At 39.9% G+C, this 18,353-nt stretch overlaps 1 protein-coding gene, 1 non-coding gene and 1 pseudogene across 2 annotated transcripts in view; all 3 read right to left on the bottom strand.

Moving 5' to 3' along the window:
* The window catches only part of EFCAB3 (EF-hand calcium binding domain 3), a 50,165-nt gene extending 34,034 nt beyond the window's left edge, over positions 1–16,131 (bottom strand). Inside the window, exons 1-4 of the mRNA XM_025362775.1 lie at positions 16,027–16,131; positions 12,461–12,514; positions 7,964–8,014; positions 3,311–3,401 (exon numbers count right to left, since the gene is read on the bottom strand). Coding sequence (XP_025218560.1) covers positions 3,311–3,401; positions 7,964–8,014; positions 12,461–12,514; positions 16,027–16,060 — 230 coding nt within the window. The 5' untranslated portion in view covers positions 16,061–16,131. The remainder of the gene's footprint in view (positions 1–3,310; positions 3,402–7,963; positions 8,015–12,460; positions 12,515–16,026) is intronic.
* LOC112610448 lies at positions 3,197–3,259 on the bottom strand. The gene has a single exon (XR_003116349.1). It is a non-coding gene; the product is annotated as a U7 small nuclear RNA (small nuclear RNA).
* LOC112609205 lies at positions 4,348–4,878 on the bottom strand (annotated as a pseudogene).
* Positions 16,132–18,353: the final 2,222 nt, after the last annotated feature.

The raw sequence follows: 18,353 nt of genomic DNA, 5'->3' as shown, positions 1-18,353 counted from the left end.
ATAGAGAACACTTCTGAAAATCTGAAACCCTGGGTGACCTTTCCTTTATTCAGGAAAGTAAAATCTGGGAAAGGCAGGAACATATTAATACTTTCAAGATACTTTGTACAGATCTGAAGTAATTTATTAGTTTAAGAACACAAAAATACATCATATAAAACTGGGTTTGCTTATAATATGATAAGTAAAATTTAATTACATTTAAGTAAATGTGACTTAACTCAAACATTTAATTATAATCAATTTTATAAATTTATTTAAAGTGCCTTTAGTTTTGATACTTGTAGAACTAAAAGTTTAAAAAATATGAAATCTCATAGTTTTGTGGCTTTATAAGAAGCAGTTTAAAAAGTAAAACTAGGCCGGGCGCAGTGGCCCACGCCTATAATCCCAGCACTTCGGGAGGCTGAGGCGGGTGGATCACGAGGTCAGGAGATCAAGACCATCCTGGCTAACATGGTGAAACCTCGTCTCTACTAAAAATTAAAAAAAAAAAAAAAAAAAATTAGCTGGGCATGGTGGCGGGCGCCTGTAGTCCCAGCTACTTGGGAGTGGAGATCACGTCGCTGCAATCCAGCCTGGGTGACAGAGCGAGACTGTGTCTCAAAAAAGTAAAACTAGAAGAAATACTAAACATTGTAGTTAAACAAAAAATTATTATGGTTTATTAATTTAGTATCCCCTAAAGTATTTATTAGATTCAACTCATTTTCAAAGAGGGGCCTGGGAGAAAAGGAGGTAATAGTCTCAGAACTGTTCTTAACTTTTGAAAGTGGAATTTTATCTAACTTGTCTTATTTTCTCAGTTTTTACTAACATTGAATTCTTCTTCTGGTGCTTCCTCTTTATTACCTACTTGAATTTCTTCTCTTTCTCTCATTTTTTCAAGACAGAGTCTCCCTCTGTGGTCCAGGCTGGAGTGCAGTGGTGTGATCGTGGCTTACTGCAGCCTTGACCACCCAGGCTCAAGAATCCTTCCACCTCAGCCTCCCGTGTAATTGGAACCATAGGTGCATGCCACCATACCCAGCTAATTTTTTATTTTTTGTAGAGACAAGATCTCCTTATGTTGCTCAGGCTGGTCTTGAACTCCTGGGCTTAAGTGTTCCTCCCTCGTCTACTTCCCAAAGTGTTGGGATGGCAAGTGTGTGCCACTGTGCCCAACCTGTAATTTCTGAAGCTCGGGTTTGTCCTTATTTTATATTTATTTTACTGATGTTCCTTGATTCATGATGGGGTTACATCCTTATAAACCCATCATAAGTTGAAAATATTGTAAATTGAAAATGCATTTAATTCACCTAACCTACATAGCTTAGCCGAGCCTACCTTAAATGTGCTCAGAACACTTACATTAGCCTACATGTGGGCAAAATCATCCAGCACAAAGCCTATTTTGTAATGAAGTGTTGAATGCCTCATGTAATTTATTGACTGCTGTACTAAAAGTGAAAAACAGAATGGTTGTATGAGTATTTGAAGTTGAGTTTCTACTGGATGAGTATTGCTTTTGTACCACTATAAAGTCAAAAAATGGTAAGTTGAACCATTGTTAAGTTGGGGACCATCTGTATTTCTAAATATAAACAAATTTCTTTTGCATGATGTAAAAGATGCAGTAGATAGGGAGATACTATGTTCTCAAGAAGCAGGAGGAAAGCAGAATTCAAGGCAGTGTAAAGATCTTTTTTTTTTCCTTTTGAGACAGGGTCTTGCTCTATTGCCCAGGCTGAAATGCAGTGGTGCAATCTTAGCTCACCCTATCCTCTGCCTCCTGGGCTCAAGCAATCCTCCCACTTCAGCCCCTGGAGTAGCTGGGACTACAGGTGTGCACCACCACACCCAGCTAATTTTCGTATCTTTTTTTGGTAGAGGCTGGTCTCAAATTCCTGGGCTCAAGTGATCCACCCACCTCAGCCTCTCAAAGTGCTGGGATTACAGATGTGAGCCACCATGCCTGGCCAGGCAATGTAAAGTTCTTATTACCTGTCTTTAAAAAGACACCCATGGCACAATTTCAAACCTTACCTTGGATCAAACATTGGAGAAAGACTTTATTTTACAAAGTTTCAAATGACTGAAGAACCTTACATTTGGAATGAACCTAATCCAACCTCTCATCTAATGTAGGAATTCCCTTTACATGTAGTGTTGTCTAGTTTTTGCTTAACTACTTTCAGTGACAAGGAACTCACTACCTCAAAAGATAGTTTGCAGAGTCAAGGACACTAGAAAAGATACACTAAAAATAGAAAGTAAATGGATAATTGTGAAAGAGGAAAGAAATATTCTTCTTATGATCTGATAAAATATAGATCAGGCTCTCAGTTTTGGTCATTAGTGGCTGCTTATTTAAATTTGTTGTTAGGTGACTGAGAAAAAGCTATTGTTAATGTCACAGGCAAATCTCCCTTCCCAATTTTAGCCCAGGGTCAGTCATGGCTGATTTACCAGCTTTTGTTTACCAGCTATATTTGAAATATAGACCATGGCTGATTTACCAGCTTTTGTTTACCAGCTATATTTGAAATATAGACCCTTTTTCTACACTTTGACTTGGTTATGGGTTTAGGTCTTCTTTATGATCTTCTAAATTTTTTCTTCTTTAAACTGGCACTCAAAATATCTCAAGGTATAACTTATAACTCCTTGAGCCCCCTAGAGTGTTTTGTATACTAACATAAAAACAGCTTCTTCTTTGGGAGGACAGGAGGGAGAATTCTGCTCTTCCCATCAAAAAAGATGTATATCTTTTTCTTTTCATAAAAAATCTTTCTCTTCAATTCCAATGTTTTGTTTTATAACTAAACTTACCATATAATAAATATTTGAAGAGTATTTTAATTGTTTCATCATAATCTTTATGAGTATTTAATATATTAATAATTTTTTTTTTTCTGAGATGGAGTCTCGCTCTGTCACCAGGCTGGAGTGCAGTGGCATGATCTTAGCTCACTGCAACCTCTGTACCCCAAGTTCAAGCAATTCTCCTGCCTCAGCCTCTTGAGTAGCTGGGACCACAGGCACATGACACCACGCCTAATTTTTGTATTTTTAGTACAGACAGGGTTTCACCATGTTGACCAGGATGGTCTCGATCTCTTGACTTCGTGATCTGCCCACCTCGGCCTCCCAAAGTGCTGGGATTTGTGGGCCACTGCGCCCAGCCAATAATCTTAATAATTTCCTTTTTTTAAGGGGCTTCCTGGTAAAGATCGGAAAACCTGCTAGACAAAATTCTGAAAGAGCTGTAGCACTAACAATTCTTTATCATAATACATTTATCACCCTTAATACATTCATTACTTACCTTTTACTGTGGGAGATGGGTACCTTTGTTAGAGGATTCAGCTTAAATTTTGGTTTAATTTCTGAAACTGCCATGTGGCCAGTGACTCTGTCTGGAATTCAGAATATACAATTAAGAAATCAGTTTACAGATTAATTCTTTATATTCTTTTACAACTTTTTCAGCTCAAAGCCTGGAGTTTGAAAAGTCTAGGGCCTCAAGGAATGGTAATAGATGCAAACTCAAGTTAGAGGTATACATAAAGTTGGAAGGCCACATGGAAACACCCCTTCATTGTTCCCAGATTTCCAAGCAAAGTTGCTTGTTGCTGCTCCCCCTTCAATTAGTGTCATTCTGATCCTATGTAAAAATAAATGCCAAGTGAAATAAACCAGATACAGAAAGACTGCTATATGATCTAACTAATGTGTGCAATCTAAAATAGTCAAAGTCATAGAAGCAGAGAGTAAAATAGTGGTTGAGGAAGGAGATACGGGGAGATGTTGGTCAGTGATACCAAGTTTGAAGATGAATAAATTCTGAAGATCTAATGAACAGCTTGGTGACTATAGGTAATAATACCGTACTGTATACCTGAAACTTGCTAAGAGATTAGATCCTAAGTGTTCTCACTACACACACACACACACACACACACACTAGCTATGTGAAGTGATGAATATGTTACTTAGACTGATTGTGGTGATTAATTAACAATGTATACATATACCAAATCATCTAGTTGTACACTTTAAATAATACAAATGGTGCCATGTGACACAGATAATGAGCATTCTGGAAATATTTGGAAAAAGTTATTTAAAGATGCTATTTAATTATGAAATCAGTAGAGCATTTCAAGTCATAATTGACAAAGATTAAAATGTATTTGCCTACTTGTTTACATCTTAGATACCTGCCTAGTAGTAAGTAGTTTTTCCCAGGGTGTCTTTTTGGGAGACTCATCCCTGCCCTGTCACTTCTTGGGAACCAACTGTTTTTGGTTTGTTTTTGTTTTTAGATGTGTAAAAAGGCTTTATTTGCAGGGGAGCAGGAATTTAATAAAAGAGACCAAATCCCATGTCATTGGCTGACTCTTTGGACACCTCCTCCTCCTCCTCCTCTTTTCCTCTGCTGCAGCGGGGGTGGAACCAGCAGCAGGAGCTGCAGTGCCTGGGGCAGCAGAGACAGCCACAGCCCCACCGGCAGGTACACTGGCAACCTTGCCAATATCCTGGGTAATGACGTCTTCAATGCTTTTTTCATTCAGCTCACTGATAACCTTGTTGAGCTGGTCGTCGTCCGCCTCGATGCCTACGCTGCCCAGGATCCTCTTGATGTCTTTGGCGCTGAGGGAGGGGTTGCCCCCGAGGGCAGCTAGCAGGTGGGAGGCGACCTAGCGCACCTGGGCCGGAGTCTACGGCAGCGGCGGCGGCGAGGCCTCCATGCGTGCAACTTCGGCGGAGTCAGGGAGGAAAAACCCAACTGGTCTTGGTTAACAGTAGGAATGGGGGTGGAATACAATGCAGTTCTGCTACCCTAGACCGCGGAAGGAACTCGTGAATTACCGTCCCCTTTCCACTTGGCATAGTTTGAGAAACAGGGCTTATGGACCAGAAGCTGGGTTGGTAGGACTTCCCCCTTTGTTGTTCTTTTCTTTCCAACTATCTTTTCAAAATGTAGAGTGTATTTGATAGCTCACTGATAAGAAAACTAGGTTGCTGACTTAGGAATAATGGATAATTGAATACTATTCAACCATGAGGAAAAAAGGTCTCTGAATGTTTGGTTAGAATTTGATCCATTTTCCCAGGTCTTCACCTCAGAGCCCAGAAAGCAGTTGTTTCTAAACAAATCAATTACAAGTCCTCAAAATCTGAAAACCTACCACAGAGCTGGGAACTCCGGAATGGCTCAACAATTCAGGCACTTGAAAGGTGCTGTGAAATCATCCCCATGCCTCAAAATAATCATTACTTTAAAAAAATACCTTCAATTCTCATAGATTATAGATTTTTAAAAAAGGACTTAGCATAGAATCCTACAAAATCGTGATATTTACCTACTTTTAAGCCGTGCTACCTACCACTTCTGGGCTTCAATCAGATCAGGAATCCAATAAAGGGTTTGTTCCATCACACAACTGTGACCTCATTCACTGCTCAGGCTCAAGCTGAGGGAGAGAATGACCCAGGAGCTCCTTCCAACCTTACAGCAAGTGTGTTTTCAATGTGGTTCATTCAGCACCCTTGGTGTATATGAGGGGGTGTGATTTATAAAATCTGAACATTTTGACACTGTTGGGATTTCAGGGAAGGGGGAGAATTTTTGTTTCAAGTTCTATGTTAATATATTTTCATGTTAATGTCTTCATCAGGCTGGGCCTGGTGGCTCATGCCTGTGATCCCAGCACTTTGGGGGGCTGAGGAGGGCGGATCACCTGAGGTCAGGAGTTCGAGACCAGCCTGGCCAAATGATGAAACCCCCATCTCTATTAAAAATACAAAAATTAGCTGGGTGTGGTGGCACACACCTGTAATCCCAGTTACTCTGGAGGCTGAGGCAGAAGAATCGCTTGAACTCAGCAGGCAGAGGTTGTGGTGAACTGAGATCACGCCCCTGCACTCTAGCCTGGGTGACAGAGAGAGACTCTTGTCTCAAAAAAAAAAAAAAAAAAAAAAAAAAAGAAGTCTTCAGTCAGTTGAAAGTTGTTCAGTTAAAACATTTTACTCAGCTGCCTTTACTGAATGGTGATTAAGAAACATTTCATTAATTGTTTAAGCCTAGGAAGAGGGGCAAAAAACCTCTCATAGGCTTATAGTCTTTAGTATTATTGGGAAAAGTGATTTCAAAAGAGTAAATACAGAAAAGATTGTTTTAAGCAGAAACCAAGGTATTCATGATCTGACATGTCTCATGGCATTGTAAACCCTCTAGTGCAAGAGTTAGGGGTGTCTTTAGTCTATTATGGCTAAGGACAGATATCTCTGGCACCCAAGGCTTAGCTAGTTACGTAGTTGGGCCCCCAAAGTGCTTCACATTTCACTTGCAGCAATTCTAGAGGTTTCCTATTCCTGCTTAGGGGAACTTGTTCATTATGAGCATAATTTGACTTTAACCTAGTCTTTTAATACTTGGTACACTGCCTCCCATTCTGGACAGGAACAAACAAGGAAAGAAAGGGAAGGCTTAATTTATAAATTAATTCAACAATTATTCACCAAGAGCTTACTATATTAAACACTACTTATTTTTTATGGTTTTTTTTTTTGTTGTTTTTTTTTTTGGTGAGGTCTCACTATGTTGCCCAGGGTTGAGTGCTGTAGCAGGATCATGGTTTACTGCAGCCTCGACCTCCCAGGCTCAAGTGAGTCTTCCACTTCAGCCTCCCCAGTAGCTGGGACTACAAGGTGCAGGTCACCATGCCCAGCTAATTTTTTTGTATTTTTGGTAGAAATGGGGTTTCACCATGTTGCCCAGGCTGGTCTTGAAATCCTGGCCCCCAGTGATCTCCTTGGCCTCCCGAAGTGCTGGGATTACAGGTGTGAGCTACCACGCCAAGCTTTATTGTTGTGTTACAGCATTCTTTATATATTTTGGAGACTAGATCCTTATCAATTACAAAATTTACAAGTATTTTTCCCTATTCTGTGGGTTGTCTTTTTACTTTATTGATAATGTCCTTTCAGTCACAGAAATTAGTCCTAGAATTTTAAAGCTGAAAGATAACTAGTAGATCATCAACCTAATTCTGCCCCCAACCCACCACACTTTTAAAATTATACTTTAAGCTCTGGGATACATGTGCAGAATGTGCAGGTTTGTTACATAGGTATACACATGCCATCGTGGTTTGCTGTACCCATCAACCCATAATCTACATGAGGTATTTTTCCTAATGCTATCTCTCCCCTAGCCCCCCAATCCCCTGACAGGCCCTGGTATGTGATGTTCCCCTTCCTGTGTCCATGCCCACTTCATTTTTCTTTTATAGAGACAAGTTCTTTCTCTGTTAGCCGAGGCTGAAGTCAGGTGGTGCAGTGATGGCTCAATGCAGCCTCCAATTCTTGGGCTCAAGTGATCCTTCCACTCAGCCTCCTGAGTAGCTAGGACTACAGTAGGCAAGTACCACCATATCTGATTAATTTTAAAATTTTTTATAGAGAGGGGTCTCGCTGAGTTGCCCAGGCTGGACTCATACTCCTGGCTTCAAGTGATCTTCCTGCCTTGGCCTCCCAAGGCTCTAGGATTACAGGTGTGATCCAGTGCTCCAGGTCCTCACTCATTTTATTTTACTGCTAAGGACACTAAAGCCCAATGAACTGAATTAATTTCTTTAATGGCAGAGTCAGGACCACCTGCTTTGTAAATGGCGCTGTGATACCAAATAGGCTACAGTGTTCTTAGAGATTAAAAAAATCACAAATGGAGCATTAGAAAAGAATATAAAATACATGATAATCACATATGATTCAGTGTGGTGTGGACCATAAAGGCATAAGGAACTTAGAAAGACAGTTGGAGAGATAATGGTGTTCATTCACCTTATGGACAAGTAGATGGAGGATAGAAACTGACAAGACAATTAGGGAAAGTAACTATGGTATTAAAAAATGTAAGTCAAAGTGTTAAGCCCCATCTTTACAATGGCTTCACATCAGCTTTCACACTCACCTTTAATATCATTTGCAGTTTTCAGCTTATGCAGAGTCGCCATTCCTTTTGCTTAAAGACAAGATTAAGAATCAAAATTACATAAATTTCTGAAGTTATGGAAAGTAGACTAGGAGGGCATAATTTATCTTATTTTTTTTTCCCCAGATGAGTGAAAAAATTAAGAAAATGTCAAGGTTATATGGGATATCCATCCTCATTCATATTGTTTCTTTTGGTGCCTTAATGTATTGCACTCCAAAAGCAAAAACTGAAAAGCACTATAGTGTCAACATTGAAATCAAGACTGTTCATTTATCATCTTTTAGGATGTAAAGAAGTGAAATGACTTTGAAAATCTGTTGATTCAGGAGCAAGATGATGATCTGTTGCCCACTTCATTTTCATGAATGCTTTGTTTAGGAAGGTATTAACTAATTAGATACTTTTAATGAGATAGATATTTCTTTCTAGTGAATTATCCTATGAAATATGTGGGTATAATTAACTAACTGAAAAATCTTCCTTCACCCCACCCCTTTCTATGGGCAGAACAACCAACCAACCAAAACCTTAATAGTACAGATTTAACTCTTTTTCTTTTCTTTCCTCTAAAAATGTGGGGTAGTTTTGTTTTCTAAGTGTGAGGAGATTAATACTCAGGAGAAAAGTGTGGCTATGATAACTCAGTTTCCTGTATTTGGTTTGGTTTGGCCTGGCCAGATAAACCAACAATGTATTATTTTAATATCAAAAAAAGGTCCATGGCAGATGATGAAAACATGGAAACATGGAAAATGTTTGGTGATCCCTTTAGGTTATAGAGGCCATATAAGGTAATATATAATGCAGAAAGCAATACATATAAAGAAGAAATATCTTTCCTATGGGGAAAGGATTAATTCTAATATAAAACACATAATCTGTAGAATTCAGAAAAACCTACATCTATAAAGCATCTTTTCTTTCCCTGCCTCTGATCTGTCATTCTCTCTCTCCCTATTGCTTGGCTCTTCGCCCTTTCTAAATATTAGTTTGCTAGAGGCACCCTATGCCATTTTTAGACACTGCATGCGGCAATATTCTGGTTGAGAATGTGACTTAGAAGATGACAAGAAGCAGACTTTATTTTTATATGGCGACTTTTTTTTCTAAATGTATATTAGACTTTCTTTGTGTCCCTAGTAAGTACAGTTTTAGAAACTCTCACGTGGAACCTTACAACCCAAGTGCCTCTGAAGGCCAGAGTGAAGCTCTGAATGTTCACCACCAAATAATAAAAATTTTAGCAGGTCCTGAAGTTATTCATATATAAATGTTATTTCCATGTTATCATGCTTACGTAGCTGAAATTCACCTTTATTCTTTAGAAAGTAGAAATGGTGAAATGGAAATGGGAGAAAAAGTTATTTAAGTGTGAAAAGTGCCATTGCCATTATGCCTGTGTCTGTCATCTGAGATTTGAGTGTGAAGACTTAAATCACAGTAGTACATTTGAAGGCAAATGTGTCAATATGGCATTAAGAAATAAAATTTGGCCGGGCGCGGTGGCTCAAGCCTGTAATCCCAGCACTTTGGGAGGCCGAGACGGGCGGATCACGAGGTCAGGAGATCGAGACCATCCTGGCTAACCCGGTGAAACCCCGTCTCTACTAAAAAATACAAAAAACTAGCCGGGCGAGGTGGCGGGCGCCTGTAGTCCCAGCTACTCGGGAGGCTGAGGCAGGAGAATGGCGTAAACCCGGGAGGCGGAGCTTGCAGTGAGCTGAGATCCGGCCACTGCACCCCAGCCTGGGCGACAGAGCGAGACTCCGTCTCAAAAAAAAAAAAAAAAAGAAAAGAAAAAGAAATAAAATTTTTCCCTTAATACTTATATGAAGAATTTTTTTTTTTTTTTTTTTTAGACAGAGTCTCACTCTGTCACCCACGCTTAAGTGCAGTGGTGCAATCTTGGCTCACTGGAGCCTCTGCCTCCCAGGTTCAAGCGATTCTCCTGTCTCAGCCTCCCAAGTAGCTGGGAGTGTGCCACCAAGTCTGGCTAATTTTTGTATTTTTGTAGATCCAGGGTTTCACTATGTTGGCCAGATTGGTCTCTAACCCCTGACCTCAAGTGATCCACCTGCCTCGGCCTCCCAAAGTGCTGAGATTACAGGCGTGAGCCACCGTGCCCAGCCAAAGAAAACTTTATAAGTGAAAATGGAGTATTATTGAGTGAATCTTTGAAATAGAAACCAGTATTTGAAATTTCTAAAAATATGAAACATACTTTAAACATCTAAATTTTCTCTAAGGCACTGCAGACTTCACAGAATAAAATATATTTCAGTGGCAGCAAGTGGATTGGGGCTTATGAAGTCAAGAAAGCATGTGGGCGAGCTGGGTAGCCATGTGAAATGTATATGTTTGATAAAGAGACTGGAAGAAAAAGAAAGAATAACACTAGAAAAACAAGGGGAAGCTGGAGCAAAAGAAAAAAATATATTTTTAGAGATATGGAGAAGATAATAAAAGAGAAAAAAAGAAAAAGTGGAAGAGGAGAAAGAAGAATGATAGAAAAGTAAGCAAAGAGATCTGTAGTGTTGTGCCTTTCTGGCTTTACAAATGGTTAACAGCTAATTCTGATATGGGTGACTTGCCTGTGTTACCTGGGGTTGTTAGTTTTACAGAACTGTTTGTTCTGAGTTGCCCAGATAGGAAGGATTATCTTAAGAATGACGTTGATACAGCCATTTTGGTTAGTGCATCTTCAATTATCTGAAAGCGGGAGACTAGAACCTCTATTAGGTAACCAACAAGTATTTATTGAGCATATACTATGTACTCAAAAACTAAGCTTTTGTGAGAGCGGGAACCTTGCTTTATCTTTTGTTCACTGCTAAACTTTCTTGAACAGTGTCTGGGTGCTCAAAAAATACTTATTGGTGAACACAGAACTTATACATGGCCATGGGAGATGGTTTCCAGTATCTCCAACTGGTAACATGATTTTAAATGCTGGGGATAAAAACTACCAGATGAACATTCCTGAAAATTTTCCAGTACCAGCAATAAAAGCAGCAATAGATGGGATAGACTGGACTTATTAAAAGGTATATATATTTTTCTTTTACAAATAAAATACAACAGGACTAATTTGGAAATGTTAGGCATGGGTACCTAGAATTTAAATTTATTTTTTTATTAAAATTCATTTTGTGGATACTTGCATAACATACCTTATTCTTACATCCTCCTTTTTTTTTTTTTTTCTGTTTACAGACAAGGTCTCACTCTATCATCCAGGCTGGAGTGCAGTGGGGCAATCACAGGTCACTGCAGCTTTGACCTCCTGGGCTCAAGCATTTCTCCCACCTCACCCTCCCAAGTAGCTGGAACTACAGGTGTATGCCACCACACATGGCTAATTTTTGTAATTTTGTGTAGAGATGGGGTTTTGCCATGTTGTCCAGGCTGCTCTCCAACTCCTGGCCTCAAGCAATCTGCCTGTCTTGGCCTCCCAAAGTGCTGGGATTACAGAAGTGAGCCACCATGCCCTGCAACATCCTCCTTTTTTGAAACACAGTCAGGCTTGCAGAGACACAGCAAATTTCTTTTTTGTCACACTTGTTAGGAATGTAGATGCAGAGAACAAACCAAAATTACTTAAAAATGAATTCAAAATTGAGGTTGTACGTGTGTGGGAAGAGGGCAGAGACAAGTTTTACCTTGCCTCTGTTGATCAATTTCACAGCATAATGTTCAAATCTCCCATTCATTCTTTTCTGTGTAAGCATGGAACACGACATTTTCACAATAAGAAAATTATTTTAGAAATAATTAAATATAAGGGGCCTACAAGCAAAAAGTACTGAGATTATGTATTAAATTTCAGAGGCATCCAGAAAGGAACTTTAGATTATTAGCTATATTTATTTATTTATTTTTTGAGATAGAGTCTCTCTCTGTCACCCAGGCTGGAGTGTAATGGCATAATCTCGGCTCACTGCAACCTCCGCCTTCCAGGTTCAAGCGATTCTCCTGCCTCAGCCTCCCAAGTAGTTGGGACTACAGGCGCACAACATGACACCCGGTTAATTTTTGTATTTTTAGTAGAAATGAGGTTTCACCATGTTAGTCAGGCTGGTCTTGAACTCCTGACCTCAGGTGACCCGCCTGCCTTGGCCTCCCAAAGTGCTGGGATTACAAGCATGAGCCACCGTGCCCAGCTTAGCTATATTTATAAACAAGTAAGATTTTAATATGAGTAAGCAAATGGAATGTAAATATATTGGACATGGATAAAAATGCACAGAAATTATGTACGCATAAGGAAAAAATTTGTGGTGATAAAAGTATGGATTATCATTGGAGGACAGAATTAAGAATTATTAAAATTTCCTTTTTTCATCTTGTCGTTTGCTAAATATAGAAATTTTCTATAATGAACACATATTACTTTTATAACCAAGAAAACACAGATAAAAATACACATATAGCATCAGATTACAATTTTATATCGTATCATAAATTTTCACTTACGTTTAAACTTCTTCAGGCCCTCCATTATTGACTTAACATTAATCTTTCCATTTCCTGTAAAACATTTTGGTTTAGATACAGAGGCAGTCACATAAAAATTCATAAAAGTTGTGAAATTATTAAAAACAACATAGTAGGCTGAAATTCTTCCATGAGTTAGAAGAACTAGAGACATTGGTTTGCTTTGGAATTTGGATTCATTTTTCTGTCAGGTGAATATGATGGAAAAAAAAGATGAACTTACGTTTTGGCTCTGTCTGGCTCTGTCCTTCAGGCTGGAGTGCAGTGGCGTGATTATGGCTCATTGCAACCTTGACCTCCCTGGCTCAAGCGATCCTCCCACCTCAGCCTCCCGAGCAGCTGGGACTGCAGGTGTGTGCCACCACACCCAGCTCATTAAACATTTTTTTTTTTTTTTTTTTTTGGTAGAGATGGGGGTCTCCCTATGTTGCCCAGGCTGGTCTTGAACTCCTGGACTCAAGTGATCGTCACACCTTGGCCTCCCAAAGTGTTGGGATAACAGGTGTGAGCCACCGTGCCTGGCAAGGATGAGTCTTTGAAAGAGACATCTATTTCTACTTTTTTTTTTTTTTTTGAGGCAGGGTCTCACTCTGTCACCCAGGCTGGAGTGCAGTGGCACGATCTTGGCTCAGTGCAACCTCTGCCTCCTGGGTTAAAGTGATTCTCATGCCTCAGACTCCCAAGTAGCTGGGATCACAGGCATGTGCCATCATGCCCAGCTAATTTTTTTATTTTTAGTGAGATGGGGTCTTGCCACGTTGGCCAGGCTGGTCTCAAACTCCTGGTCTCAAGCAATCCACCCACTTCAACCTCCCAAAGTTCTGGGATACAGTTGAGCCACTGTGCCTGGCCCTATCTCTACTTTTTAAAAAGCAGTTCATCTTTTCTGTGCTTTAGAAAATTGTATTAATCAAAGGGACAAAAGTAAGAAGGAATAAGGTATTTTGAGGGAACTGTGGGTAGTTCAGTTGGTTTGGAGCATGACATGTTGGAAGTAGTAGAGGAGAAAGCTGAGAAGTACATGGGGGCTATGTTGCAGTGGGTTTTGTTTGGACTTTTTTTGGGAACATAGCAAGGAGTCATGAAGGCTTTTGATCACTGTTATGTAAAGATTGATCTGAAGGCAATCTGCCTTTTTAGAGGCAGGATACAGAGAGATAAATGAAACTGAATATGTTGGCAAGGAATTATTTAAGGAGTAATTTTTGAAGAGAGACTAGATGAGGTCAAGAGTAGTGGATTTAGAAGGGTTGTAAAGAATCTCTTCAACTGGCCGGGCGCGGTAGCTCATGCCTGTAATTCCAGCACTTTGGGAGGCTGAGGCAGGTGTATCACTTGAGCCCAGGAGTTGGAGACCAGCCTGGGCAACATGGTGGCACCCCGTCTCTACAAAAAATACAAAAATTAGCTGGGCGTGGTGTTGTGTGCCTGTAGTCTCAGCTTCTTGGGGGGCTGAGGTAGGAGGACAGCTTGAACCCAGGAGACAGAGGTTGCAAGGTTGAGCCCAGGAGCTGATATCATGCCACTGCACTTCAGCCTGGGTGATAGAGCCAGACCCTGTCCCAAAAACAAAAAACAAAATTTCTTCAACTGAAGAGAAGAGAGGAAGAAAACATAGGCTAAAAGGAAGAAATGAAAACCTAGAGAGAACAGAACATGGAGATATGTTTGCAATGGATAGGTTCAAATTTATTGCTATAAAACCATGATTTGAGAAACCTAATGATTCAGTGTCTCATCTCCTACTTTCAGATGGGCTTCATAGAGAAAATGAAGTATGTCTCCTTTCTTCATCCTTGTATTCCTAGTACCTAGTATAGGGCCTGACATATTCAGTGACCAATAAGTATTTGCTGGTTGAACAAATCAATATACTCTTTTAAATTCAAGGCCAGAGCTGAATAGAAACTCTCTGACAACATCACTGAAGCATTATAGTAAGAAATGCTATCCTCTGATGCACTTAGAACATCTTTTTTTGGGGTATCAGAACAAAAAAGAAGTGGTAGAAATAAAAAAGTATTTATATAGCGCAAGGGCCAGTGAGTAAGCCATGTAAATAGACTCAATAAACAATAATAAAATTTCAATAAACAAATCAACCAACCCCAAATTCCCCTTCCTTCCCCTGTGTATCTCTTCCTAATACTCATTTTTGTTTTCTAGTTTTACTTGCTGTAATATTTTTCCTTATTTTTCAGGATGGAATCATACCCTCAGGCACAACTTAGCATATTGGTTGTATTTGTGATTTAAGAAATGAAAGTCAGGCACAATCTTTTTTTTTTTGGAGACGGAGTCTCACTCTGTCACTAGGCTGGAGTGCACAGGTGCGATCTTGGCTCACTGCAACCTCCGCCTCCCGGGTTCAAGAGAGTCTCCTGCCTCAGCCTCCTGAGTAGCTGGGATTACAGGCATGTGCCACCATGCCCGGCTAATTTTTAAATTTTTAGTAGAGACGGGGTTTCACCATGTTGGTCAGGCTGGTCTCAAACTCCTGGCCTCAGGTGATCTACCCGCCTCAGCCTCCCAAAGTGCTGGGATTACAGGCGTAAGCCACCACGCCCAGCAAGTCGGCACAATCTTAACATATCATGTCTTTTCTTCATGGCGTGACGATCACTTGAGTCCAGGATAGGTCTTTGATAGGCAAAAGGTGGCTTGTGCACCAGCATCGTTGGCATCATCTGAGAGTTTGTTAGAAATGCAGAATCTCAGGCTCTACCCTATTCTTGAACGGAGATCTGCTTTTTTCTTCTTTTTTTCTTTTTTTAAGGAGACAGGGTCTTGCCCTGTTGCCCAGGCTGGAATGCAGTGATGCAATCATAGCTCATTGCAATCTCGAACTCCTGGGCTCAAGTGATTGTTCTGCCTCAGCCTCCCAATTAGCTAGGACTATAGGCATGTGCCATCACACCTGGCTAATTTTTAAATTTTTTTTTGTAGAGACAGGGTTTCAGTCTGTTGCCCAGACTGATATTGAGCTTTTGGCCTCAAGAGATCCTCCTGCCTCAGCCTTCCAAAGCACTGGAAGTATAGGTGTGAGCCACCATGTCTGGCCCCCAAATCTGCATTTTAACAAGATGACCAAGTGATTCATATGCACATTTAAGTTTGGGAAGCTATGTTCTAGGTGTTACAAAGATAAGGATAATTTCTGAGGATGTTATGTACAGGACAACAAAAATACACTTCTTTTTGTTTTTTTTTTGAGATGGAGTTTTGCTCTTGTTGCTCAGGCTGGAGTGCAATGGCACAATCTCAGCTGACTGCAACCTCCCCATCCTGGGTTCAAGCAATTCTCTTGCCTCAACCTCCTGAGTAGCTGGGATTACAGATGCCTGCCACCACACCCAGTTAATTTTTTGTATTTTTAGTAGAGATGAGGTTTCACTGTATTGGTCAGGCTGGTCTCGAACTCCTGACCTGAGGTGATCCACGTGCCTCGGCTTCTCAAAGTGCTGGGATGACAGGTGTGAGTTATCATGCCCAGCCCAAAAATACACTTCTAAAAAGGCAACGTAATTATAAAACAAACACCTCACCATTAAATTTCAAATGAGGCATCAATTCCTTCATTTCTTCTTCCGTGAGCTCAATCCCTTCGCTTACTAGAAAGTTGTCTAAGTTCTGGACATCAATCACCTCACCTTAGAAAGGGTGAGAAATGAATTGTAGAAATATTACAGAATTATTTGCAAAGGACAAAGAACACTATCTGTGCTTATATACATTATCATTCAGAATACAAGAGTCAGAAACAAAAATCTTTAATTCTGATTGAAAAAATCAGAAAGTGGCTACAAAGAAGAAAGTAACCAGGGGTTAGGAATTGACTGGTGGGTTGTTGCAAAATCCACAACAAATTAAAATACATATAGAGACTTAGTTTTATGTAACAACATTACAGATTAATGTAACAGGGGAAAGAGAGAATTCTATCACTCTAACACAGGAACCATTTTTAGTTTTTGATATTCCATTTTGGTCTTGGCAATAAGACTGTACTTTTACAATGTGGAAATCTAATTATGTACAATTCCATATTTTGCTTTTTCAACCTAAAATTATTCCTTCATAAACATGTTTCCAAGTTGCCATATAATCTTTACAGTTAGCATTTTAACATGTTATCCCATTAAACTGACATACCATGGTTTATGTAGTAATTCTCATATGGTTAGTTATTTCTAATCAGTTTCAATTTTCTCAATATTATATGAATGAAAGTCCTTAGGCAGGAATTTTTTCATTTTATTCAATGAAACACTATTTCTTTTTTTTTTTTTTGAGATGGAGTCTCGCTCTGTCACCCAGGCTGGAGTGCAGTGGCTGGATCTCAGCTCACTGCAAGCTCTGCCTCCCGGGTTCATGCCATTCTCCTGCCTCAGCCTCCCGAGTAGCTGGGACTACAGGTGCCTGCCACCTCGCCCAGCTAGTTTTTTGTATTTTTTAGTAGAGACGGGGTTTCACCGTGTTAGTCAGGATGGTCTCGATCTCCTGACCTCGTGATTTGCCTGTCTCGGCCTCCCAAAGTGCTGGGATTACAAGCTTGAGCCACCGTGCCCGGCAATAAGACACTATTTCTAAAGGATAAATATCTAAGAGTGGGGTTAGTGGGGAAAAGGGTATGAATAGTTCTGTGGCTCTTGATATCTATTACTACTTTGAAGAACTCTTTTGGGGAAAATTTTGGAGACTAGTATGGGCACTGATATATAAATACAGATTAGTTATTGTTTACTCAACTTCAGCAGCATCCACAAAAATGGAGCATATGTTATATGAAAAAATCTGAACACGTGTGAATGGAAAATATTCTTCTCCAACATTAATTGCAAATATTAAGATGTTACTTATAACATCTTTCCATTATAGCTTGCAACTCACCCTTGATGTAACTGACAGCATCCATTAAGTCATTCAGGTCAACTGCTGTCTCACCTGTAAGGCAAGGGAAGTATACCTCAGAGTCAGATGAACTGATGTTACTGAGACCCTCAACATTTATGCTGTACGAAGTTCTGAAGTTATGAAGATCAAAATAATTCAGTAATCTTTTTCTTTTTTATTTTTTTGAGGTGGAGTCTCACTCTGTTGCCTAGGCTAGAGTGCAGTGGTATGATCCTGGCTCACTGCAACCTCTGCCTCCCGGGTTCAAGTGATTCTCCTGCCTTAGCCTCCCAAGTAGCTGGGATTATAGGTGCATGCCACAATGCCCAACTAATTTTTTGTATTTTTAGTAGAGATGGGGTTTCACCATGATGGCAGGCTGGTCTTGAACTCATGACCTCAAGTGATCCACCTGCTTTGGCTTCCCAAAGTGCTAGGATTACAGGTATGAGCTACCATGCCCAGCCAGAATTTACTAATCTTTAAATTTTTCCGTAGAATTTTATGGACTTATCCTCAGAGATAACAGTGTTACCTTAGAAACAAAGAAAGCTTTAATTGTAACAAATCTATCGAATTTTTGGTTTTTCTTTGCTTTAAAGACCACCAGAGTGGTCTAAATTAAGAAGTGATTGGTTACAGTTAAGCATAGGGAGAGGATAAACAACTCTGACCCTATGTACTTTTATTCAGTCAATTAATCAACAGCTATTTATGTATCAACTTCTATGTGCCAGGCACTTGAATAGGCTTTGGGGATACAAAAGTAGGCAAGGTGACAGAGTTCTGGCTCTTAAGGAGTGTACAATGTAGTGAGAGAGACAGATAATAAACATATAAACAAAAAGGATAATTTGATGTACTGTTAAGATGCTATCAAAAATAAAATAGGGCAACATAATAAGGAGTTATAGAGGATGGAATTGATTTAGACAGGGAGGTCAGGGAAGGCCTCTCAGAGGAGGGTTTATTTGGGTTG

The sequence above is a fragment of the Theropithecus gelada genome, chromosome 16 (assembly GCF_003255815.1).
Source record: "Theropithecus gelada isolate Dixy chromosome 16, Tgel_1.0, whole genome shotgun sequence".
NCBI classification, from domain to species: Eukaryota; Metazoa; Chordata; class Mammalia; order Primates; family Cercopithecidae; genus Theropithecus; species Theropithecus gelada.
This window is presented reverse-complemented; position numbering and strand designations above follow the sequence as displayed.